This window comes from Cyclopterus lumpus, chromosome 11 (assembly GCF_009769545.1).
Source record: "Cyclopterus lumpus isolate fCycLum1 chromosome 11, fCycLum1.pri, whole genome shotgun sequence".
Lineage (NCBI taxonomy): Eukaryota > Metazoa > Chordata > Actinopteri > Perciformes > Cyclopteridae > Cyclopterus > Cyclopterus lumpus.
The window spans coordinates 6,804,012-6,822,914 of NC_046976.1; the positions used below are offsets into that span (position 1 = coordinate 6,804,012).

General features: G+C 42.2%; 3 protein-coding genes across 7 annotated transcripts; all 3 read left to right on the forward strand.

Moving 5' to 3' along the window:
- The first annotated feature begins 4,052 nt into the window (after positions 1-4,052).
- On the forward strand, positions 4,053-6,608 carry atp5if1a (ATP synthase inhibitory factor subunit 1a). The gene is made up of 3 exons (XM_034545232.1): positions 4,053-4,276; positions 5,518-5,630; positions 6,309-6,608. The coding sequence occupies exons 1-3, from the start codon at positions 4,205-4,207 to the stop codon at positions 6,448-6,450; spliced, it is 327 nt and encodes a 108-aa protein (XP_034401123.1). The 5' UTR covers positions 4,053-4,204; the 3' UTR covers positions 6,451-6,608.
- Positions 6,609-7,027: 419 nt separating this feature from the next.
- Positions 7,028-14,225, forward strand: LOC117738999 (heterogeneous nuclear ribonucleoprotein R). 4 transcript variants are annotated; one of them, XR_004610149.1, is made up of 14 exons: positions 7,028-7,218; positions 7,751-7,911; positions 7,999-8,117; positions 8,219-8,326; positions 8,437-8,550; positions 8,733-8,909; positions 9,133-9,268; positions 9,386-9,591; positions 9,721-9,870; positions 9,954-10,075; positions 10,163-10,701; positions 12,679-12,739; positions 13,699-13,759; positions 14,062-14,195. XR_004610149.1 is itself a non-coding variant. In XM_034545230.1 (12 exons), the coding sequence occupies exons 2-12, from the start codon at positions 7,755-7,757 to the stop codon at positions 12,711-12,713; spliced, it is 1,863 nt and encodes a 620-aa protein (XP_034401121.1). In that variant the 5' UTR covers positions 7,028-7,218; positions 7,751-7,754; the 3' UTR covers positions 12,714-14,225. The 4 variants fall into 4 exon arrangements, 2 of the variants coding, with proteins under 2 accessions (XP_034401121.1, XP_034401120.1); XR_004610148.1 differs by having other exon boundaries at positions 12,679-13,759; positions 14,062-14,220; XM_034545230.1 differs by having other exon boundaries at positions 12,679-14,225.
- Positions 14,226-14,993: 768 nt separating this feature from the next.
- Positions 14,994-18,584, forward strand: dnajc8 (DnaJ (Hsp40) homolog, subfamily C, member 8). Of its 2 annotated transcripts, none has more exons than XM_034545236.1 (9): positions 14,994-15,115; positions 15,671-15,772; positions 16,286-16,342; positions 16,495-16,561; positions 16,775-16,869; positions 16,982-17,053; positions 17,248-17,339; positions 17,962-18,037; positions 18,133-18,584. In XM_034545236.1, exons 1-9 carry the CDS (start codon positions 15,044-15,046, stop codon positions 18,253-18,255), a joined length of 756 nt encoding a protein of 251 aa, XP_034401127.1. In that variant the 5' UTR covers positions 14,994-15,043; the 3' UTR covers positions 18,256-18,584. The 2 variants fall into 2 exon arrangements, with proteins under 2 accessions (XP_034401127.1, XP_034401128.1); XM_034545237.1 differs by having other exon boundaries at positions 15,025-15,131.
- The last annotated feature ends 319 nt before the right edge of the window (positions 18,585-18,903 follow it).

The window sequence follows — 18,903 nt, forward strand, 5'->3', positions numbered from 1 at the left end:
TCTGAAATAAGCACTTATACATATCTAACACTAGATTGGTGTGTCTCTCTCTATATTTCTCTCTTTCACACACACTCTCTTGTTCTCACACTTTCCGTCCTGCTGTGGCTCCTTTACCTCTGAATGACATGGTGTCCGTGCGTCATAGCTAAATGCCAGCAGTCTCTTGAGAGTGTTTTTTTCCTGGAGGGTATTGCCACCAGTCTTACCTTCAGACCATATGCTAGCCCCAGGGGTTGACTTGACTGGGGGCGGCTAATGACCAGCTTTGGTAGGCCTACTGGTGGAATGCAAACTGCTTTGATATTGAATTGTGGCCTTTTGTCCCATAAAATCTGCTGGAACAAAGAGGCGCAATGTGGTCACACGTCTGCAAAAGCAGTCTGCTGGTAATTACAGTTAATCCACACATAATTCATGCCCCCTTCAGGATGTTTGTAGGCCTATCACTTTTAGCACTGACTGTTGACATCAGCCCCAATTGCAGCCTGCTTTATGTTTAGTGCTATTTAGCAATTGAGTTAGCCGAGTGAGATTACCATTTAGCTCAAAATAGCATTGCTGTAGAATATTGTTCATATACATGTTTGTCTCAACTCTGTAATGTAATGAGACTCCAAGCTTTAACTGTATAATGCAGCTATTAGTGAATGCTACAAGCACCAGGTGAATTTGTGTTTAGTGCTAATCAGCCAATATTAGCATGCTGAGCTAACACGCACAATTAAGAGGGTGAAGACGGTATACATTATACCTGCTATAAGCATGTTAAACAGAGCAGCTTGTGTCTCACTATTACAGACAATTATGTGATTGTACAAGGTGGCCAATTATCAATGATATGGAATGCAAAGTTAAATCTGTTAGTGAATGCTACAGCAGCACTTTTAGAGAGCAGTCTGATTCTGTGTTGCCCGCTTGAGGAAAAGGTGATTAGACCACATTAACTCTTCCAAAAGAACTGATTGTCTTTTTGAGGACACACTCCCATTAAACACCTTGCAATCATCCATCCATCCATCCATTTTCAATACCGCTTATCCTCATTAGGGTCGCGGGGGCGCTGGAGCCTATCCCAGCTGACATAGGGCGAAGGCAGGGGACACCCTGGACAGGCCGCCAGACCTTGCAATCAGTTTGCTAAATTAGTAAATTCTCTGTTAATTATTGCAAGGCTGCCTGTGAATCCGCTAAATAGCCTAATGCCCGTCAATGCTCCTTGGCAAAAAGACCCTGTATGTACACAACACAAATAATCTGGACCCTATATCAAATCTGATAGTCGCCATGGCAACAGTAGCAACATCCAGGCTGCTCATGAAGGCTATTAGGAACAAGGAGTTTCAGCACTAGCAGGTTATAAGAATTAGATGAGCTGAATGCACATAGAGGAAACCAAGAAGTCTGAACACATTAAAATACCAATAAGGGTTTATGCTTACAAAATATCAGTTTCCTGCATTGCAATTCCAATTATTACATTTTTCATAAATGTGCTCCACAGGCTTCAAGGAAATTAATGTATTTGTCATTTCAGTACCTTTCTAAAGTGACTCAAAACTAACACAGTGCTATTACCTCAGAAATATGTAACCCTAACCCTAATCCTTACATCCCCAGGGGTATCAGCATGCTTTTATTCCAGAGGTATGAATGGATTTCAGATTTATTCAAATTATTGATAGTGCACTGGTAGAAGAAGGCACATTGTGAGCATTATGCATGACATCTAAACATGTGGATTTAACAAAAGACTGAACCAAAAAGTTTCTTAAATGGAGCATGCAAGAATAATGTGTGTTCACACTAAATGTCATACCGAATAATAATGCAAAATGGCTGAAAGCAAAGTTACAGTGAATTTCTTGCAAGCAGCGGTTATAAAATGAGTTGTTCATACAGGAACATCCAATTCTTGTTGTCTGCATGACCTTACTTTGTCTTTGCTCAGGTTAGTGCTGTTGCCAGGATACTATTTCCTATGGCAACACTTGAGCCTGCGAGGTGAGCAGCTCTGAAAGGATCCAGTAAACGGGCTGCTCTGTATCCAGTGGACCGGAAGTCCATACATGACCATAGAAAAACATGCACGGTTCGTGCACGGCCACACACACAAAAAGTCCCTTAAAAGTTTAGTTGTTCTTAATGTGTTCGCTGATATTTTCTCGCACACAACAAATTGACTTCCGGTTCTATTCAACAAGGATTCATTTCATACTCAGATGTAATTTTATATTAAAATGTATTCAAATGGAAATAAAATATGTGTCAATCGGTTTAGGATCAAAGATGCTGCCGTCATTACTCTGCTGTTATGCAACACAACCAGCAACCTCTGATACACACATATATATATATATATATATATATATATATATATATATATATATATATATTCAATGTTTTATATGAAACTCAATTTCTACGCTCATTTGAAGCTAAATGAGTGCAGCACATCCCTTACAAGCAAAGAGGGAATTGTTATACATGAATGCCATATGAAGCCATCACGTATTCACTGCAAAAGCGGAAGGTCTCAATCTGTACGAGAGTATACTGCCACCATTTGTTGCAACGGTGTCACTACCTCCCTGGTGCAGTATGCTCTTACTGAGGTAATGTCCAAAATGTATCTTTAAGTGTTCAAATCAAACCTGGAAAGGCAAAGGACCTCATTTATTTCAGAGAAACACTGTGCAAGAGTTTTCTCATTGACCCTGTTTTTACTCTGTTACAGTCTCCAAGTTGTGTTGACGCTTTTATACATCCCTCGTCTTTGTTTCCATTTTATAGACCAAGGATGTTGCATGGCAGAACACAGGGGCTCAACAAGTATGCTTCTCTTTTCAATAACGCTTCCGGATCATCAAGGTCATTGCTGAACTTGAACAGCTTTGACAGGATGCAACACGTCATCACAACAGCATCCCCCTCCTACATTTGAGCATCAACTCTGCAGGATTCAGACGATGAAAGGGGAGTGTCAGGCACTAAAGGTGAGCTCGTACCACATTGTGCTGGCCTGTGCTTTGTCGGGCAGGGAGGACTCTTTATCAGTGGGACTCCATTATGACTCATCTGTACTAAACAGTGCACCTCCTTTTACTGGGCAAAGCTTCCCTTTGTGCTGCTGAGTGTGTCTCATCCAGCACTTCACAAATGATGTCAGAGGTCTTCAGACAGTGCTTACAAAATATGAGCATGACATTAATTAGATTCTGTGCAGATTTTCAGAAGTGATCAATAGATAAAAATGACTGAAAACAAAAGAGGGGGAATCTGTGTATGTTGTATTGTTGAAGGCGTATCTTTATAGCCAATCAGTGAAATATAATGTGCTTGTTATCCTACTGTTTGCATGGCGCCACACTTATCTGTCTTGGACTTGAGACCTGTTTTGAGGATCTGTGTATGCTGCAAGGTTTTTAAACAGGAATCATTGGTTGAAAAGATGGGTGGATGAACAGTTCTTGAGCTTTACGTTGTGCTTCTTTAGTTCCGTACAAGTGCTGTGGGAGACACAATATAGGACCAAAATATTCATAAATCCCACCATGAAATATATGAAACATTCATACCATCAACAAAAAAATGAAGTTTCCTGGAAAGACCCATTTCCTTTATTGCTAATCACAGGGGAAATGGCAATGCTAAATGACCGATATATATTACAAATGAATAATTATAGCGAATTGCTTGTGATATCCAGAGAGCATTTCAGTCCGAGAAGAGCAGGTCAGTTACACATGTACAAATTTGATTTGTATTCTTTGGGCAAGCCTATTTAAAATAATAAATGTTCCAACAATAACTGAGTAAGTTGGGTATGAATGTTGCATTTCAAAGAAAATATATATATATAGTGACCTGTGACAACAGAACAAAGTAAATTACCAAACACAATTGTATCAAATCTTTATGCGCGCGTGGTTTAACATAACGGTCAACTGGTTTGTTGCGTGTTGACACACTTGAAGTGTACATTTCAAGCGGCCATTGCACATAACTCCTGCAGTTCTCACCCCTCGCCGCCTGGCGGCAGCAACGCATGCACGGAAGGACCGGGTTTCCACCAATACATCCATGGTTTCCACACCCACACGGGAGAGACATTTATTTAAGATTTCCGCATTTCGAGTTGGGCAGAAGAAACACCGAAGTGGCCTCTGCCCCGTTGCAGCTGCCCCCTAATAATACCAGCGTCATGGCACGGCTTCTTCTTAGAGCAGATTTAAGGAGATGCGTCGCCTCTCAGATTAGAATGGCGTCTGATCAGGTAACGCAACGTCCGAAATGCGGTAGACTGATGACTTCTTGAACGTTAGCATTAGCTTGCTAATATCAGTAAAGTTGTTGATATGGCGGATTATCCCGGGTAGCTAGTCGTTAGCTCGTGCGGTCAGGGCTCCACTTTTTGTGCGCGTGCACTGATGACCTTTCTGCGTGTCGCGTGTCACAACTGTAGCGTGAGGCTTATGGCTCCGATGTTGCGTCAGAAATGTTGCTAATCATCCTTTGTTGAACGCAAAAACGTCTGTGTTACTGGTAACTTTGTGTTTTTAAAGTTACTCGAGTAGTTAACGCAGGAGTCTGCGATAATACTTAAATGCCCTCTTGTGAAACGCTCGCTGTGTTCATACGCAGCCATATAGGAAGCAAACGAAGTGGCTGCGACCAACCGGTGTTGCGGTTTAACAGGCGACCCTGTTAACTGGCGACTTACAGCCGAACGCGTCCGTTGTTGTCGTAGTTACGCCAGCGGTTTGGAAAAAGGGACGAGAACACTATTTATTTTGTATATGACATTTATATATACGTTTTATATGAGAGGGTTTGACACTGTATTGAAAAATGTAACAATGCGGCATTCACGAGAACAGCTAAGTTACGTGTTCTCATCCTATTTTCAATAGCTGTATTAACTACGTCGCGAGTTAACACGGTCGCTTGTTAAACCGTAACACATTTTAATGGGTTAAGGAACAGTTGGAGAGTGCAGACTAACAATGACGTAAATAAATAAGACATTAAATGCGCTTCACCATGTCGTCCCAGAAGAGCGATGGAGTTGTTTTTCTGTTGCTGTTGCCGAGCTTGTTTCAAAGATTGCATAATAAAGAGTTAACGCTTAGGACGACGTTGTGGTGTTTTTGATTCGTAGATGTATTTCCCTAAAGAAGTTCAAAGACATTTGTTATATTGGAAACAATACCATGTGTCCAGCTTGATGAATTAGTTTACTGGCGCCACTAACAAAGAGTCTGTGCAACATTCGTTTGAGTACCAACAATAAATGCATTGATTTTATTTTAGGTTTGCTCAATGAGCAAAAAAGGAGAAGTAACTTTTTACGTGTCCTAATTTGTTAAATAATTATGGTTAATGCACTGCATTTATGTGACACCGTTGCACGTTATTCGACAAAGTGCTTCACCTATTCAATCGCGCACTCATACATACACCTGCTAGCGGGCGGTGACTTGTGAGAATTGTGAGGCTTCATTCTGCTTATTCCAGCTTGGCGAGTTGGGCAAGGGCGCAGGCAAAGGTGGAGGCGGAGGAGGCTCTGTGAGGGCGGCAGGGGGCGCATTTGGAAAACGAGAAGTGGCAGAGGAGGAGCGGTACTTCAGGTGAGAAAACGGGCGCACAGTCAGGCAAGGCAAACCACGGTAAATGACCCTGTGGAAAGGGTCCCCGATGGCCACTCATTGGCATGTTTCTTTAATGACAATTATGAACCTCCTTAAACCTCTCAAAGGCACTACTCAATGCTCCAGCACCCCCCCCCCCCCCCCCTAAAAAAACTGCACCTGTACTGTGTATGACAGCTAGATGTATACCTTTTAAGTCTGATAGCTACTTGTAACTGTCATACATACAACCTCCTCATATATGTTCATGGCTGTGGCTCAGCAAGTCGATTAGGTTGTTTACTAATCTTCAAATCGGCAGTTCAATCCCTGGCTCCTCCAGTCCCCATGTGGAAGTGTACTTGGGCCAGACACTGAACTCCCAATTGCTCCAAGTGTTGTTCTGCGCCATCGGTGTGTTGATGATGATGAGATTATAATCTGATGTGCAGGTGGCCCCTTGTATGGTAGCCTCGGCTATGCGAATCAAGTGGTCAGAAGATTAGAAATTCGCTCTATAAATGCAAGTTGATTTACCATTCAAAAACCACTGGCCTCGACGGAGCCCTGCCAGAGTCTAAAATTGCCACTATGGAAAAGCATGCCATTATATTAGTCGTAGCCTGGTAATCACACGTTTTGATCCCAATTCTTCCATCACTGTGTTTGCACCTGCAGGCAGAAGGAGAAGGAGCAGATGCAGGCACTGAGGAAGCATCACATGGAGGAGATTGAGCATCACAAAAAGGAGATTGAGCGCCTACAAAAGGAGATTGACCGTCACAATGGGAAAATCAGAAAGCTGAACCATGATGACTAAAGCTTTTGTAATTTCTCCTTCCGACCATCTGATTGCCAAGTTAATCATGATCCAATATTGATTTATTCACTGCTTGTCAAGGCAGGTCCTGCATGACACTTCATACTGGCATCATAAATACCAATAAACCAATAAAGCCCTTAATTTTTGACATTTCATGAACGCGTTTGAACATGTCTGTGCATCCTTGTATACCTCTTGATTATTGTCAAATGTCAGTTGTGTATTGGGATTTAAGTAACTCTAGTCGTTAGAATAATTAGTCTGGACCTGTACAAAGACTACATTATGTAGTTGGATAGGTGAGGAAGCGTTCGCTTTGATTCACCGCGCTTCCCAGTTAGATTGATTGTGGAAGGCATTTAACTGGGATGCAGCTCTCCTCTAGCATTGTTCAAAGAAATCAAAGCCGCTTCCCTACCTCGTGTAAAGTAAGCGTGTATCCCATATGAATATCGGGGTTGTATTGTATTTGGATTGTCTACGTGCTCAACATAAAGGCACATAAGTCAGACTCAAGCGGTTGTGAGTGAAAAGAAGCCAAAACGAGCACACCCGCCCCTCGGCGCGTTGTTGGTCACATCTCGCGATGATTGCGGCGCAGTTGCGTTGTTCGGGCGAGCCGACGACGAGACTATAGCTGTCTGGAAATTTGTCTCGTGGTTTAGACTAAAACATATTATTCATATTGGACAATTTTTGTACCCGCGACCAGATACTCGTTCCGCATTTTAACACGCGCCACTGTTCGTGTACCGAATCAGAGCGGTGAGTTTCGCTAGCTATCTGTTTGCACCTTGTAGGAGCGTGTGTTTGTGTGTGTGTGTGTCCGAACGCTGTCTCTGCAGGGAGAGGCCTAAGTACAAGCTCGTCAGCCAGCCTGCTCACCAATATTATTCTTAGGTCGGAGATTTTAAAAAAAAAATGCTCGAGGTCGATTTTGCTCTGACATCTGTAAAAAAACCGCATCCGACTGTTGAAAGCTGCGCGCGCCAAGTAAGCGCGTGCACGTAAATGTGGAAATAAAATGTGTCAACCTCGTTAGCTCGCTGCATGTGAAGGGGGCGGGACGGTAACGTTAGCTGTCGGTGGTGTCTCTAACGTGTTATGTTACCTAAAAGTCAGATCGCATCCATGCGTTTGAAAACTATTTGCAGAAAGATTAATTTAAGCAAATGTTCATTTTTGGAGAGTGACAATAAAAATGTCTGTATTTGTGGATCCGTCCTAATCAAGAACAATACAACCTTATGTTTAACTTTTACTGAATACAGTGTGTTTCTTCGTTGCTGTTGTACAGGACGATGGCTGATGCCGAGGTGAACGGTAGCTCCGCTCCTGTTAAGGAGGAAGAGGAGCCCATGGATGTGTCCACAACGCACACAGAGAACTACCAGACGCTGGTGGACGCTGGGCTGCCCCAAAAAGTAGCTGAAAGTCTAGATAACATCTTCCAGACAGGTGGGCAATAGTTGTTTTTGACTCAAAGAGCTATGAGATGTCACTACTGTAGCTGAGCCTGGTAAGAAACACGCTTTTTAATTGTAGGCTTGGTGGAGTATGTTGACCTGGACGAAAGAGCCATTGATGCACTGCGTGAATTCAATGAGGAGGGGGCGCTTACTGTGCTGCAACAATTCAAGGAGAGTGACCTGTCTCACGTACAGGTAACCAAGTGGATCGATTGAATCCCTGTTTGTCTTTGATTGCCTTTTTATATCAGTGTACACTATAAGTAACCTGTTTTTTTAAATGTATTATTATGTAGAATAAAAGCGCTTTCCTTTGTGGAGTGATGAAGACTTACAGACAGAGAGAAAAACAAGGAAGTAAAGTACAAGAGTCCACTAAGGGCCCAGATGAAGCAAAAATAAAGGTAAACAAAGTCATGTGACTGAGCTTTTTTTTGTGCAGAAGGTCAGAATTAATGTCATGTCTGCAGACATTCAACCCAGTTAACGTTGGGATTTTTTTGGTGCTTTTCAGGCTCTGTTGGAGCGGACTAGATATACCCTGGATGTCACCACAGGGCAGAGAAAATATGGAGGTCCCCCGCCTGATGATGTGTTCAAAGGAATACAACCAGGGATTGGAACTGAGGTAGATCAATTATATATATATATATATATATATATATATATATATATATATATATATATATATATATATATATATATATATATAGCTAGCTAGCTGCTGCAGTATTATTCAGAATCCTGCAGAACATGCATGCTGCATATCAGACTTAACAAATCCTTACACTTCACTTTTCTCTTCATCAGGTGTTTGTTGGAAAAATCCCAAGGGATTTGTATGAAGATGAGCTGGTGCCTCTCTTTGAGTCTGCTGGTCCCATCTGGGACCTCAGGCTAATGATGGACCCTCTCTCTGGTCAGAATAGAGGCTATGCCTTCATTACCTACTGCAATAAGGATGATGCACAAAAGGCTGTAAAGCTTGTAAGTAGAATAGCACAACTTTGGAAGAAGCATCTCAAACCACTTAACAACAGACTTCATTTTAAAGGAATACTCTAGACATTTAGAAATTAGTCTGAATTGATCTCTGGAGTGTAACTTTAAAAACAAGACAATAATTCAAGCTTCAAATTGCTTAGTGCTTTACTTTATTGTTCATGTACAATGAATTTCACCGTTTTTGGCTCCCCCGTTTTATTTTCAGTGTGATAACCATGAAATCCGCTCTGGCAAGTACTTGGGAGTGTGTATATCTGTTGCAAACAATCGCCTGTTTGTTGGATCAATTCCAAAGAACAAGACAAGGGAAAGTATATTGGAAGACTTTGGAAAAGTTACAGGTTAGTTAAAAATAATAGAAAGCCAAATTTGTCTCAGAAAACCATTAAAACAAATCCTCAGTCATTAAGGATGACAACTGTTTTGGAAGTTAGAGATAATATTGTTTTATTGCACAGAGGGTCTCCAAGAGGTGATATTGTACCATCAGCCAGATGACAAGAAGAAAAACCGTGGCTTCTGCTTCCTGGAGTACGAGGATCACAAGTCCGCAGCACAGGCTCGCCGTCGCCTCATGAGTGGCAAGGTTAAGGTGTGGGGGAACCCCGTCACTGTAGAGTGGGCTGACCCTGTTGCTGAGCCAGACCCCGAGGTCATGGCCAAGGTTAGTCTTCTGTCTTTCTCTTTAAAATTAGCTGTATTTATGTCAGCTGAGCAGAATTGTTCTCGCTCTGCCTGTGTTGTAATCCAAGCTTTCCTTGTCAGCACTTACACCGTTTTTTGTCTTTTATAGGTCAAGGTGCTCTTTGTAAGGAAACTGGCCACAGCAGTGACTGAAGAGCTCCTTGAAAAAACCTTCTCTCAGTTTGGAAAGCTGGAGCGAGTGAAAAAATTGAAAGACTACGCTTTTGTCCATTTTGAAGAAAGGGATGCGGCCGTGAAGGTGGGTTTTTCATGCTTCGGACAAGATATTTTGTGCGTCTGTTGATTCTGTTTATGTTACACTTATGGATTGTTTTATGTTAGGCAATGGATGAGATGAACGGGAAAGAGCTAGGAGGAGAGGAAATTGAGATAGTCCTGGCAAAGCCCCCAGACAAGAAGAGGAAAGAGCGCCAAGCAGCTCGGCAGACCACCAGGAATTCAGGGTGAGAGACAGAGACATGTGGCTCGTCAACTGCCCGACCTCTCACAAGGAACGCATTAAATGTAAGTCTATCCCCCGACCTCTGCAGGTATGATGACTACTACTACTACCCACCTCCACGCATGCCGCCACCTGGCCGAGGCAGGGGTCGTGGTGGCCGAGGGGGCTATGCCTATCCACCAGATTACTATGGCTATGATGACTACTATGATGACTACTATGGCTATGACTATCATGACTACCGTGGTGGCTATGAAGACCCTTACTATGGCTACGAAGAAGTGTACACCATGAGGGGCCGTGGCACTCGTCCCAGCAGGGGCGGGCCTCCTCCACCTAGAGCTCGTGGAGCACCCCCGGTACGAGGTCGGGGTGGCTACGCCCAAAGAGGGCCCCCCCTTGGTGGTCCAAGGGGTGGCCGAGGAGGGCGTGGAGCCCCTTTCCAGCAGCAGAGGGGTCGCGGTCCTCGCGGGGCCAGGGGCAATCGTGGTGGTAACGTCGGCGGAAAGAGGAAGGCAGACGTGTTTAACCAGCCTGACTCCAAGCGCCGCCAGACCAACAACCAACAGAACTGGGGGTCCCAGCCCATCGCCCAGCAGCCCCTGCAGCAAGGGGCCGACTATTCCGGTAACTATGGTTACAGTAATGACGTGGAGTTTTCACAGGATTCTTATGGGCAGCAGTGGAAGTAGATGCACCCAAAGGTATTTGGCAAAGTGGCAACAACAACAAAAAAAAGAGAAAAACAACAGTAAAAAAAAAAAAAAAAAAAAAAAAGGTGATTGGCCACAATTTTTTGATTGACTTTTTATTCTTCACCCCTCATGAAAAAAAAATCTGTATATATCTCTGAAAAAACGGACAGACCCCAGAATTGGCTCAAGATGATTGGCTGCAAAGCCTTTTGGCTGAAGAACGGAACGTAACCGTTGTGGTGAATCATTTCTTACTCCTACGGTTACATTGGGACATGTGTCTTTAAAAAAAACAAACACAAAACACTTTTATTGTTACGTTTTGTTCCTGATTCTTTTAAAGCCAACAATGAACATTTACTAAAAAAAGTGGACATTCATTCTCAAAAGTCTGAGAGGACGTTAAATAGTGATATTGCCTAGCAGGAAGTTTTTGCCCATGCCCCTTTCCTCCTTCCCCTTCTTGTACTCCCTTTATTTGTGGTTTCTCATAGTTGCTTAGAGACTTGCTTGTAAATAAATGCATATGGTTAGAGCTTCATACTTCATTTTTTGCAATGGTGGAGAAAAGAATCCACAGGAAGGAAGAAATCAAAGTTTTGTAATGTTCAAAGTGTATGCCTAGCATTTCTAGAGATAGACAAATTGTGTTTTTTTTTTAACTGATACCATAACTTCCTATGTTTTCTTTGAACTTGCCCAATAGAATTTGGTTTGGCTTACCTTAAGAGCCATAGCAGTTTGTCCTGATGTTCTTTGTATTTATAACTTTTACGTTTGTTTCGTTTCAATAAAACTAAGCTGAGCATCAGTCAATTGTCAGATACTCAAATTCAGTGTTGTCATTCGGTATTTGATTATCAATTCCCGTATCTGGATGAAGATCTTCTTTTCCAAGTCAAATTTCTTTTGTCTCAAAGGATAATTACTAAAGACTGACATTGCACAAGAGAATTTGAATGGTGTTTGGATGAACACAGGATTTTAACCCTTTTTAATTTTCAGTGCATGTTACATCAGACTACAGTCATCTCCTGCACTCAGAATTTAAATTGTGAACATTAAAGCAATACAAATGACTGTTAAAGGACCAAACGTTTGGCAATTTTGACTTTCAATTACTCAAGATTGTACCTGTCTTTCAAAATGTGTGTGCACAGGTAAACAGTGTATGCTTTAGTAGATTTGAGCTTTCCCTCACTAAATGCTGTTCATGAAGAAAAGGAAAACACAGAGAGCTCCCTCTAGGTGATTTATTTTTATTTATATATTTCAAAAAGCTGTTTCTAAAATGCCAGCCAGAGAAACATTATCGGGACACAGCCAAGCAAACTAATTTGTTGTGCAGAAGCATAGAAATGTGTTTAACAGATTTTACGCAGATGATTATGGGATGCCGTATGCGCAGTAGGAGTAATTCAGTAGAAGAAACCATGGATTCTTTTCACAGGTGTGAATTTGCTGTGCCTTGCAACTCCAGACTCTGTTGTTTCACACCGCTTTAACCTGAATGGTGTTTATTAAGGCAGGCTGACATTTACTGAAGCATATACTTTGTTTACCTGTTAACACAAACTGTACAGGCATGGACAGTCCTGTATAATTGGTGAAATGTAACTGGTGTGGTCCTGGTATTGACACCCTAACAACAGTTCGAACACATTTGACTTTGAATGGATTTGTACTTGTGTGCTGAGTTGTTCCCAATTCTTTTTTTTTTTTCTAAAACAATCTGCACATCATCTCAACCATCTGCGCTCCTTTTCGAGGATACCAAGGATCTGACCATCCAAGGGGTTAAAATTCTAAAATGTGCCATAGCAAACGACCACCTGTCAGAATCTGTTAACTGTAATGGTATCATTGCATTTTGTTTCATGTGTCTGTCCTCTTATTCCAACCTGCCTAGGTGGAGAAGCATTGAGAGCGGCACCACTAGAATGAGGAACTCACCTGAACGGTACTCGAGGGTGAGCTAGCCTTGCACAGAGTACTGTCTCCTCTCCTGTAGCCATTTGTAATCACTGGAGAAACACTAGCCATAATTCTACTTTGTTCTTTAAATTGTTTCCTTACTAATGTATTGCACTACGAATCAAGTTTAGCAGTGGGAGTGTGATTTCTTTCTTTTTTTTCCAGGCTATGAAGAACACAGGTCACTAAAGTTGACTCTAGAATCATTGGAAATGTTCAAATTCATTGTTCCCAGCATGTTTCTAGGTTTTAGAGAACACAGGAGATGTGATTATTTCCTTCACAGCAGTGCATATTTTTCCCTGTATGCCGATTTGAAAAGTCGTATGCAAATTTAGAGCCAAATGGCTGTTTCTTTAGACTGCATTAAAACGGCCAGGGGGCATACAGTTTGGTAAGCGCTATAAACCCCAAAATCCTGCAAACATCTGTTGCCCGTCTTTGCTCAATGCACCAAAGCCACACCTCAGCTGTCTGCACATATTCTGTGAATGGAGGGTGGTGGTGGGCATTTCCCCTCCAATGCCACTAGAGGTAGCAATCTCACACCAGCACGGCTAGAGAGCCATTGTTCCTTTTATGCAACGCTGCTTTATCTGTCCATTTTCTGAGCTGCAACTGTGCTAATTAATACACATGCATCAAGTAGATGAGCTGCTATTATAATGTATTCAAATAGCCGGAGGGATGCTCACTGAAAAATTATTTAGATTGGCTTATGAACAATGGCTGTGCCTCAAAACAGATGCCTGTACCCTTGAACGCCACATGATGGCAGTAGTAGTCCTCCAGTGTTCATAATGCACAGGTAAGACTGAAATGGGAAGCAGTGTTGTGTAAGAAAGCTTATTGTATCACATTTTGGTATGTATTGCAGTGCCGTCAAATGCTGGCGTTTTCCTTTCCAGTTTCTCATGTCAGAACTATGTCTTTATATGTTGCCTCTTGTCACCAGGCAGTAAAGCAGCTGCCCCCATCCATGTGAATGAGTTCACACAAATGGAAGGGACTGATTGGTAAGATTGTTCATTATCTGTACTAATGCTCAGAAGGTCTCAACATGTTTCTACTTTTACATTTGGATATAATTTGGAACGTAATATTCAATGTTCTGACCTTTTACTTCCCAGAGCCAATTTGTCCTGTAAGGTCTAGGGTTAGTTTTCAGAATATTAACTCTGCATCAGGTCACATTTTCAGTTGCATGATGCATTGCATTATGTTAGAGATCATACAGTCTGTCTCTCTGGTCATGTTGATGCTTAACTGATTGACCAAGATTTGTCAACATGTCCTCATCTGTGTGGCCCTCTTCTAGCTCAGAGTCATGAGACCGTCCTCAACAAACTGCGAGTCGGCGTCGTCGCAGGGTTTCCCGGGGTCGCGGGAACACAAACCGGCTTCCCTGTTCCCAGCTCGGCAGACTGCACAGGTGAGGAATACTTTTGGATTAGTGCAGCTACTCTTGTATAGGAGAACGTTTGGGCTTGTATTTGTGTTGCTTTGATCAACTTAAGTCTCAATTGATGTAAATGTCACATTAAAATGTTTTTTTTTTTGTGGGATTTTTCAACAAAAGTTGTCACCGCCATAACTGGGATTCATAAGAGGTGTGAAGAGGAGTGCATTAGACGTGGACGTCTTATTCTTATGGTTAATGTCTTTCCACTCGCTCCAGAAGTGTAGGAGCTACAGTTGATGGACATTTCATAATCAATGATCGGTTGCTCTTGATTGTTCAATACATGTTAATACCCAAGTAAACGTGTGTTTGTGTATGTATGTTTATTCTGTTTCTATATTCACACAACTTTTACCAGGGTCTTCACAATGGAAGTCATTTTGGATTTGGTGTCCAGTAGTGGTTCCTATAGTAAATGATCAACATGTTGCTTATTGCAAACTGCACCAGTCTAACCTAATGGGTGGACTACTGTAACTGTCAGGGGTCTCCTGTACCGTTCACTGCGTGTCCCATATGCACAATCCTGGTTTAAAATTCGGATTTTATTTTGAAAAACGCAGCAGTGAATGTATTTCTCCCGACAAGTTAAGTTGATAAGAGATGCACCCTTTATGTGCACGAGAGCTCTTATTGTTCTCCGTTTAACACCATGAAACGGACATCGAGTCATTCTAACGTCACCTCGAGTTGTTATGAACTCTTCTTGACGTAACGATAACGTTCAACGCATTCATAAAGCTCGTCTTCCCTTCAGCGGCACCGTGAAGCGATTTGCATGAAGTAGACCGCATGGTCACGTGACGCTACGACGTCACATGTAAATCGGGGGGGGAAGATGGCGGCCGCCGGCGGAGAACCTTCTACCGAAAATGTGTCGGATGAATTATTTCAAAACTTTTACACGGAGGTACGATACACCTTATGTGAGTTTGTGTGTTTCTACGGTGTCGGTCGCGCGCCGTGCGTCAGCTGAAGTTTCGCAACAGCTCTCGCGCTGGTCCCCCACAGGCCTCGCAGACATTACCGTCGGCTAACATTAAGAAGCTAACGTCCAGCGAGATGTTCTGTGGGCAGACGCGTCTGTCGGGTGCTTTTAAGGACACCGCCGAAGAGCGCCTGTGTCTTTTTTTAGTGTTCCTTTCCTCGACTCCCACAAGTCACTTAATCCCCACCGGTTCTCGGGGCCGGTGGGTAGCCCGTGTAGCGCTAGCTGCTCCTGCCCATCGCTGGTCTGGTGCTCGCTTCGCTCAGGCGGTCTCATGCTTATCGAATGAATGAGGTCGGACTCCCAGAAGAGATGCAGAGCCGCCTCCTGTTTCATCAAATGTGTCTCCTGAATGCTGGCTGAACTAGGACGTCGCCAGAAGAACTAGTAAAAAACCCACCAGACAGCGCAGCTTCAGGTGGACTCTGCATGTAGACTTCGGTTGTGTTTTGAGAGTTGCCATTGTCTGTCTAACAGGTGAAGCAGATCGAGAAGAGAGACTCTGTGCTGACCTCCAAGCAGCAGATCGATAGGCTGCTCAGACCCGGCGCGTCCTACTTCAATCTCAATCCTTTTGAGGCAAGTGTCCCACCAATACAGTGTTTCCCTCATTACTGTTTGTGTTTATCAATATGTCAGTTTATGAATGTCATTAATCATGTTGGATGCAAATCACAAAGTGGTTGGTCCCAATGGTAAGTGTGATTAATGGGCGAATAGCCCTAAGTAATTTATAATGACATTAAATGTGTCTATCTCAAAAGTAGTAATGTAAATGAATCGTTACTTAATAAACGGCTAGCATGATTGAATGCAGTAGAGACCATGTAGATTTCCAAAAACGCTATCAAAGTAAAAGAACTCCACCCATCAAAAGCAGCAAAACAAATACTGTGTGTTGATCTTTTTGGATGAATTTTATTTATAATAGGCCAACAAATATGCTGTCGGCAAGCACTCATAAAAGTATGAGCCACCATTGCTCTCATAACAATTTTATTCCCTAATAATAATTATCGTAGCTTCTCTTTGGATAAACATCCCAACAAACCTATGTTGAATAAACATCCCAATGTTCCACCTCATTTCTAGGTGCTGCAAATTGATGCTGAGGCAACAGATGATGAATTGAAGAAAAGATTTCGGGCGGTGAGCGGAAAAAATAAATGATTACATTTGACCAGTTTCCCCCGTGAAGACGTGACTTGCCTGCTGTTTTGGGGATGGTGCCATAATGATGTTCGTTTGCTAATTCCTAATATTTGGTCCCTTTTTTTTTTTTTTTTTTTTTAACTGTGCAGTTGTCCATTTTGGTGCATCCAGACAAAAATCAGGATGATCAAATCAGATCACAGAAAGCCTTTGAAGGTACATTCCATACATCCCGGACTACTTTTATGTTGTTAATATACATCTACTGTCTTTAAACTCGTGTACATGTTTTTTCATGATGCCCAATTTGTGTTTTGGCTGATGTTAATAGACACCGTAAAATAGGACGTCCAGCTTCTTCCCTTTGCGTATGCTGTCGGTAGGTGGAAAGCAAAACTTTAGTTTCACCCGACTGTCTCACTGTTCTAGCGGTGGACAAGGCATACAAACTCCTACTGGAACCGGATCAGAGGAAGAGGGCCCTAGATGTGGTCCATGCGGGGCAGGAATACGTGGAGCACAACGTGAGACTCACCGCTCAAATGTTCAAGGCATTTTGCCTCCATGTTACTCGTCTCGCTTGAGTAACTGTTTGTCTTAACATTTTATATTCTGCCAACATGTGCTCCCAAACAGGTAAAGGAGAAAAAGAAACAGTTAAAGAAGGATGGGAAGCCATTGGATATGGAGGAGGACGACCCTGAAATGGTGAGTCAAAGTTATAGAAAGACATACCTGGACATTAGTGGTTTAAAAAAAAAAATTATTATAGTTCCAGTCAAGATAGTAATTGGTGATAGCTGTAAAAACATTAAAGCATCGTGTCTATTTTTAGACTGTCTATATAGCGAATATTTTTCATGCTACCAGTTAAGGGTTATAAAAGACTTGTACTTTTCCAGTTTAAGCAAGCCGTGTACAAACAGACCATGAAGCTGTTCGCAGAGCTTGAAATCAAGAGGAAGGAAAGGGAAGCAAAGGACATGCACGAAAGGTAAATGACTCACACGGTATGTTTACAACGGAATTTAAAAGATTGTAACCCTTTCTTGTCTTTTCTTTTTTTACATCTGAATCATGTAAATCGGGACTCTAATATTTGAAAAGCAGTTCATTCATATTTATGCCGTACAGCTGTGGTAGGAAGCATTATGTTTTTGAGTTGTCCGTCTCTACGTACGCACAATTCTCGCGAACGCGATACCTCCGGGATGCCTGGAGGAAATTTCTTCAAGTTTGCCGCAAACATCTGCCTGGAGTCGAGAATGATCGATTTGATTCTGCCGTCAAAAGTCAAGGTCACTGTGACCTCATACATCCCAGGCTCAAGACTTTCTTCAAATGTGGTGCAAACGTCCACTTGCGTTCAAGGATGAACTGATTCAATTTGTGGTCAACAGACAAGATCACTAATGTTGTGAAACACGTTTTTGGCCATAATTCAACAATGTCTATGTTTTAAATATGGGAATTTAACACGTCTACCTAATACGTGAACGATGAAGTCATTTTGGACAGATGAATGTAAACTGCAACTTGACTGGTTGGAGGCGGCATACATACAACTGAGGTGGTAACTCTAGTTTATTCTGTTTCTTTTCCACTTAATTTACCAGGAAAAGGGCAAGAGAGGAAGAGATTGAGACGGCAGAGAAAGCAAAGCGGGAGAGAGAATGGCAGAAAAACTTTGAGGTGTGTTCCTCCACAACTGCGGTGACCTTTAAATTGAGACATGATTGCCTTGTCATTTTCTTAAATGACCATGCTTTGGTAACACATTTTGCCAGGAAACAAGAGATGGGCGTGTGGACAGTTGGAGGACCTTCCAGGCCAAAGGCAAAAAGAGCAAGGAAAAAAAGAACCGATCCTTCCTCAAGCCCCCGAAAGTCAAGATGGAACAGAGGGAATGATGCCGCAAAACGGGACTTTTAGATTAAACCCACCGTTATAAAACACCCAGTTCTGTGTCCTCACCACCTCGTCTGCAATCAACTGTGAAGTCGTCATCACAGTCATTGGGATACTTGTCGTACGAAAACGTCCACATCCTGACAAACGTAGTTTTGTACTTGGTTTTCTAATGTACATATCTGTGATCTGGACCCAGAGATCATACCTGCCTCATGTAAGAAAGAAATTATGGATCTTCCTCTTCCATAACTGAAAAATGTGGTTTGTCATTGTTTTTGTTTATTTTTTTTTTAACTAAATAAAGCTTGGTGTTAAAAAGCCTACCTTACATTGGTCTTCAAAACTGAGTCTAAAATGTGGAGGAGTTAAACAGGTAGGTATGTATTTGGGAGTTGATACCCAAAAGGTATGTAGCATTGGTTTTGAGTATCTGGTTGTCATTATAGATGCTACCACATAGATACAATACCGACCAGTTTACACACAACCGTGGAAATATGCTGTCGGATCTGAGCAGAACAGGAAATATATTTCTGGACCATCGTGCAGTTAAAATTAAAGTCTACAGTACAAATGCAGGTTTTGCATTTTGTGTCTTAGTTCTGCATGTCTTGAATGTATTTTCAATACTGTCAATGAAAACATCG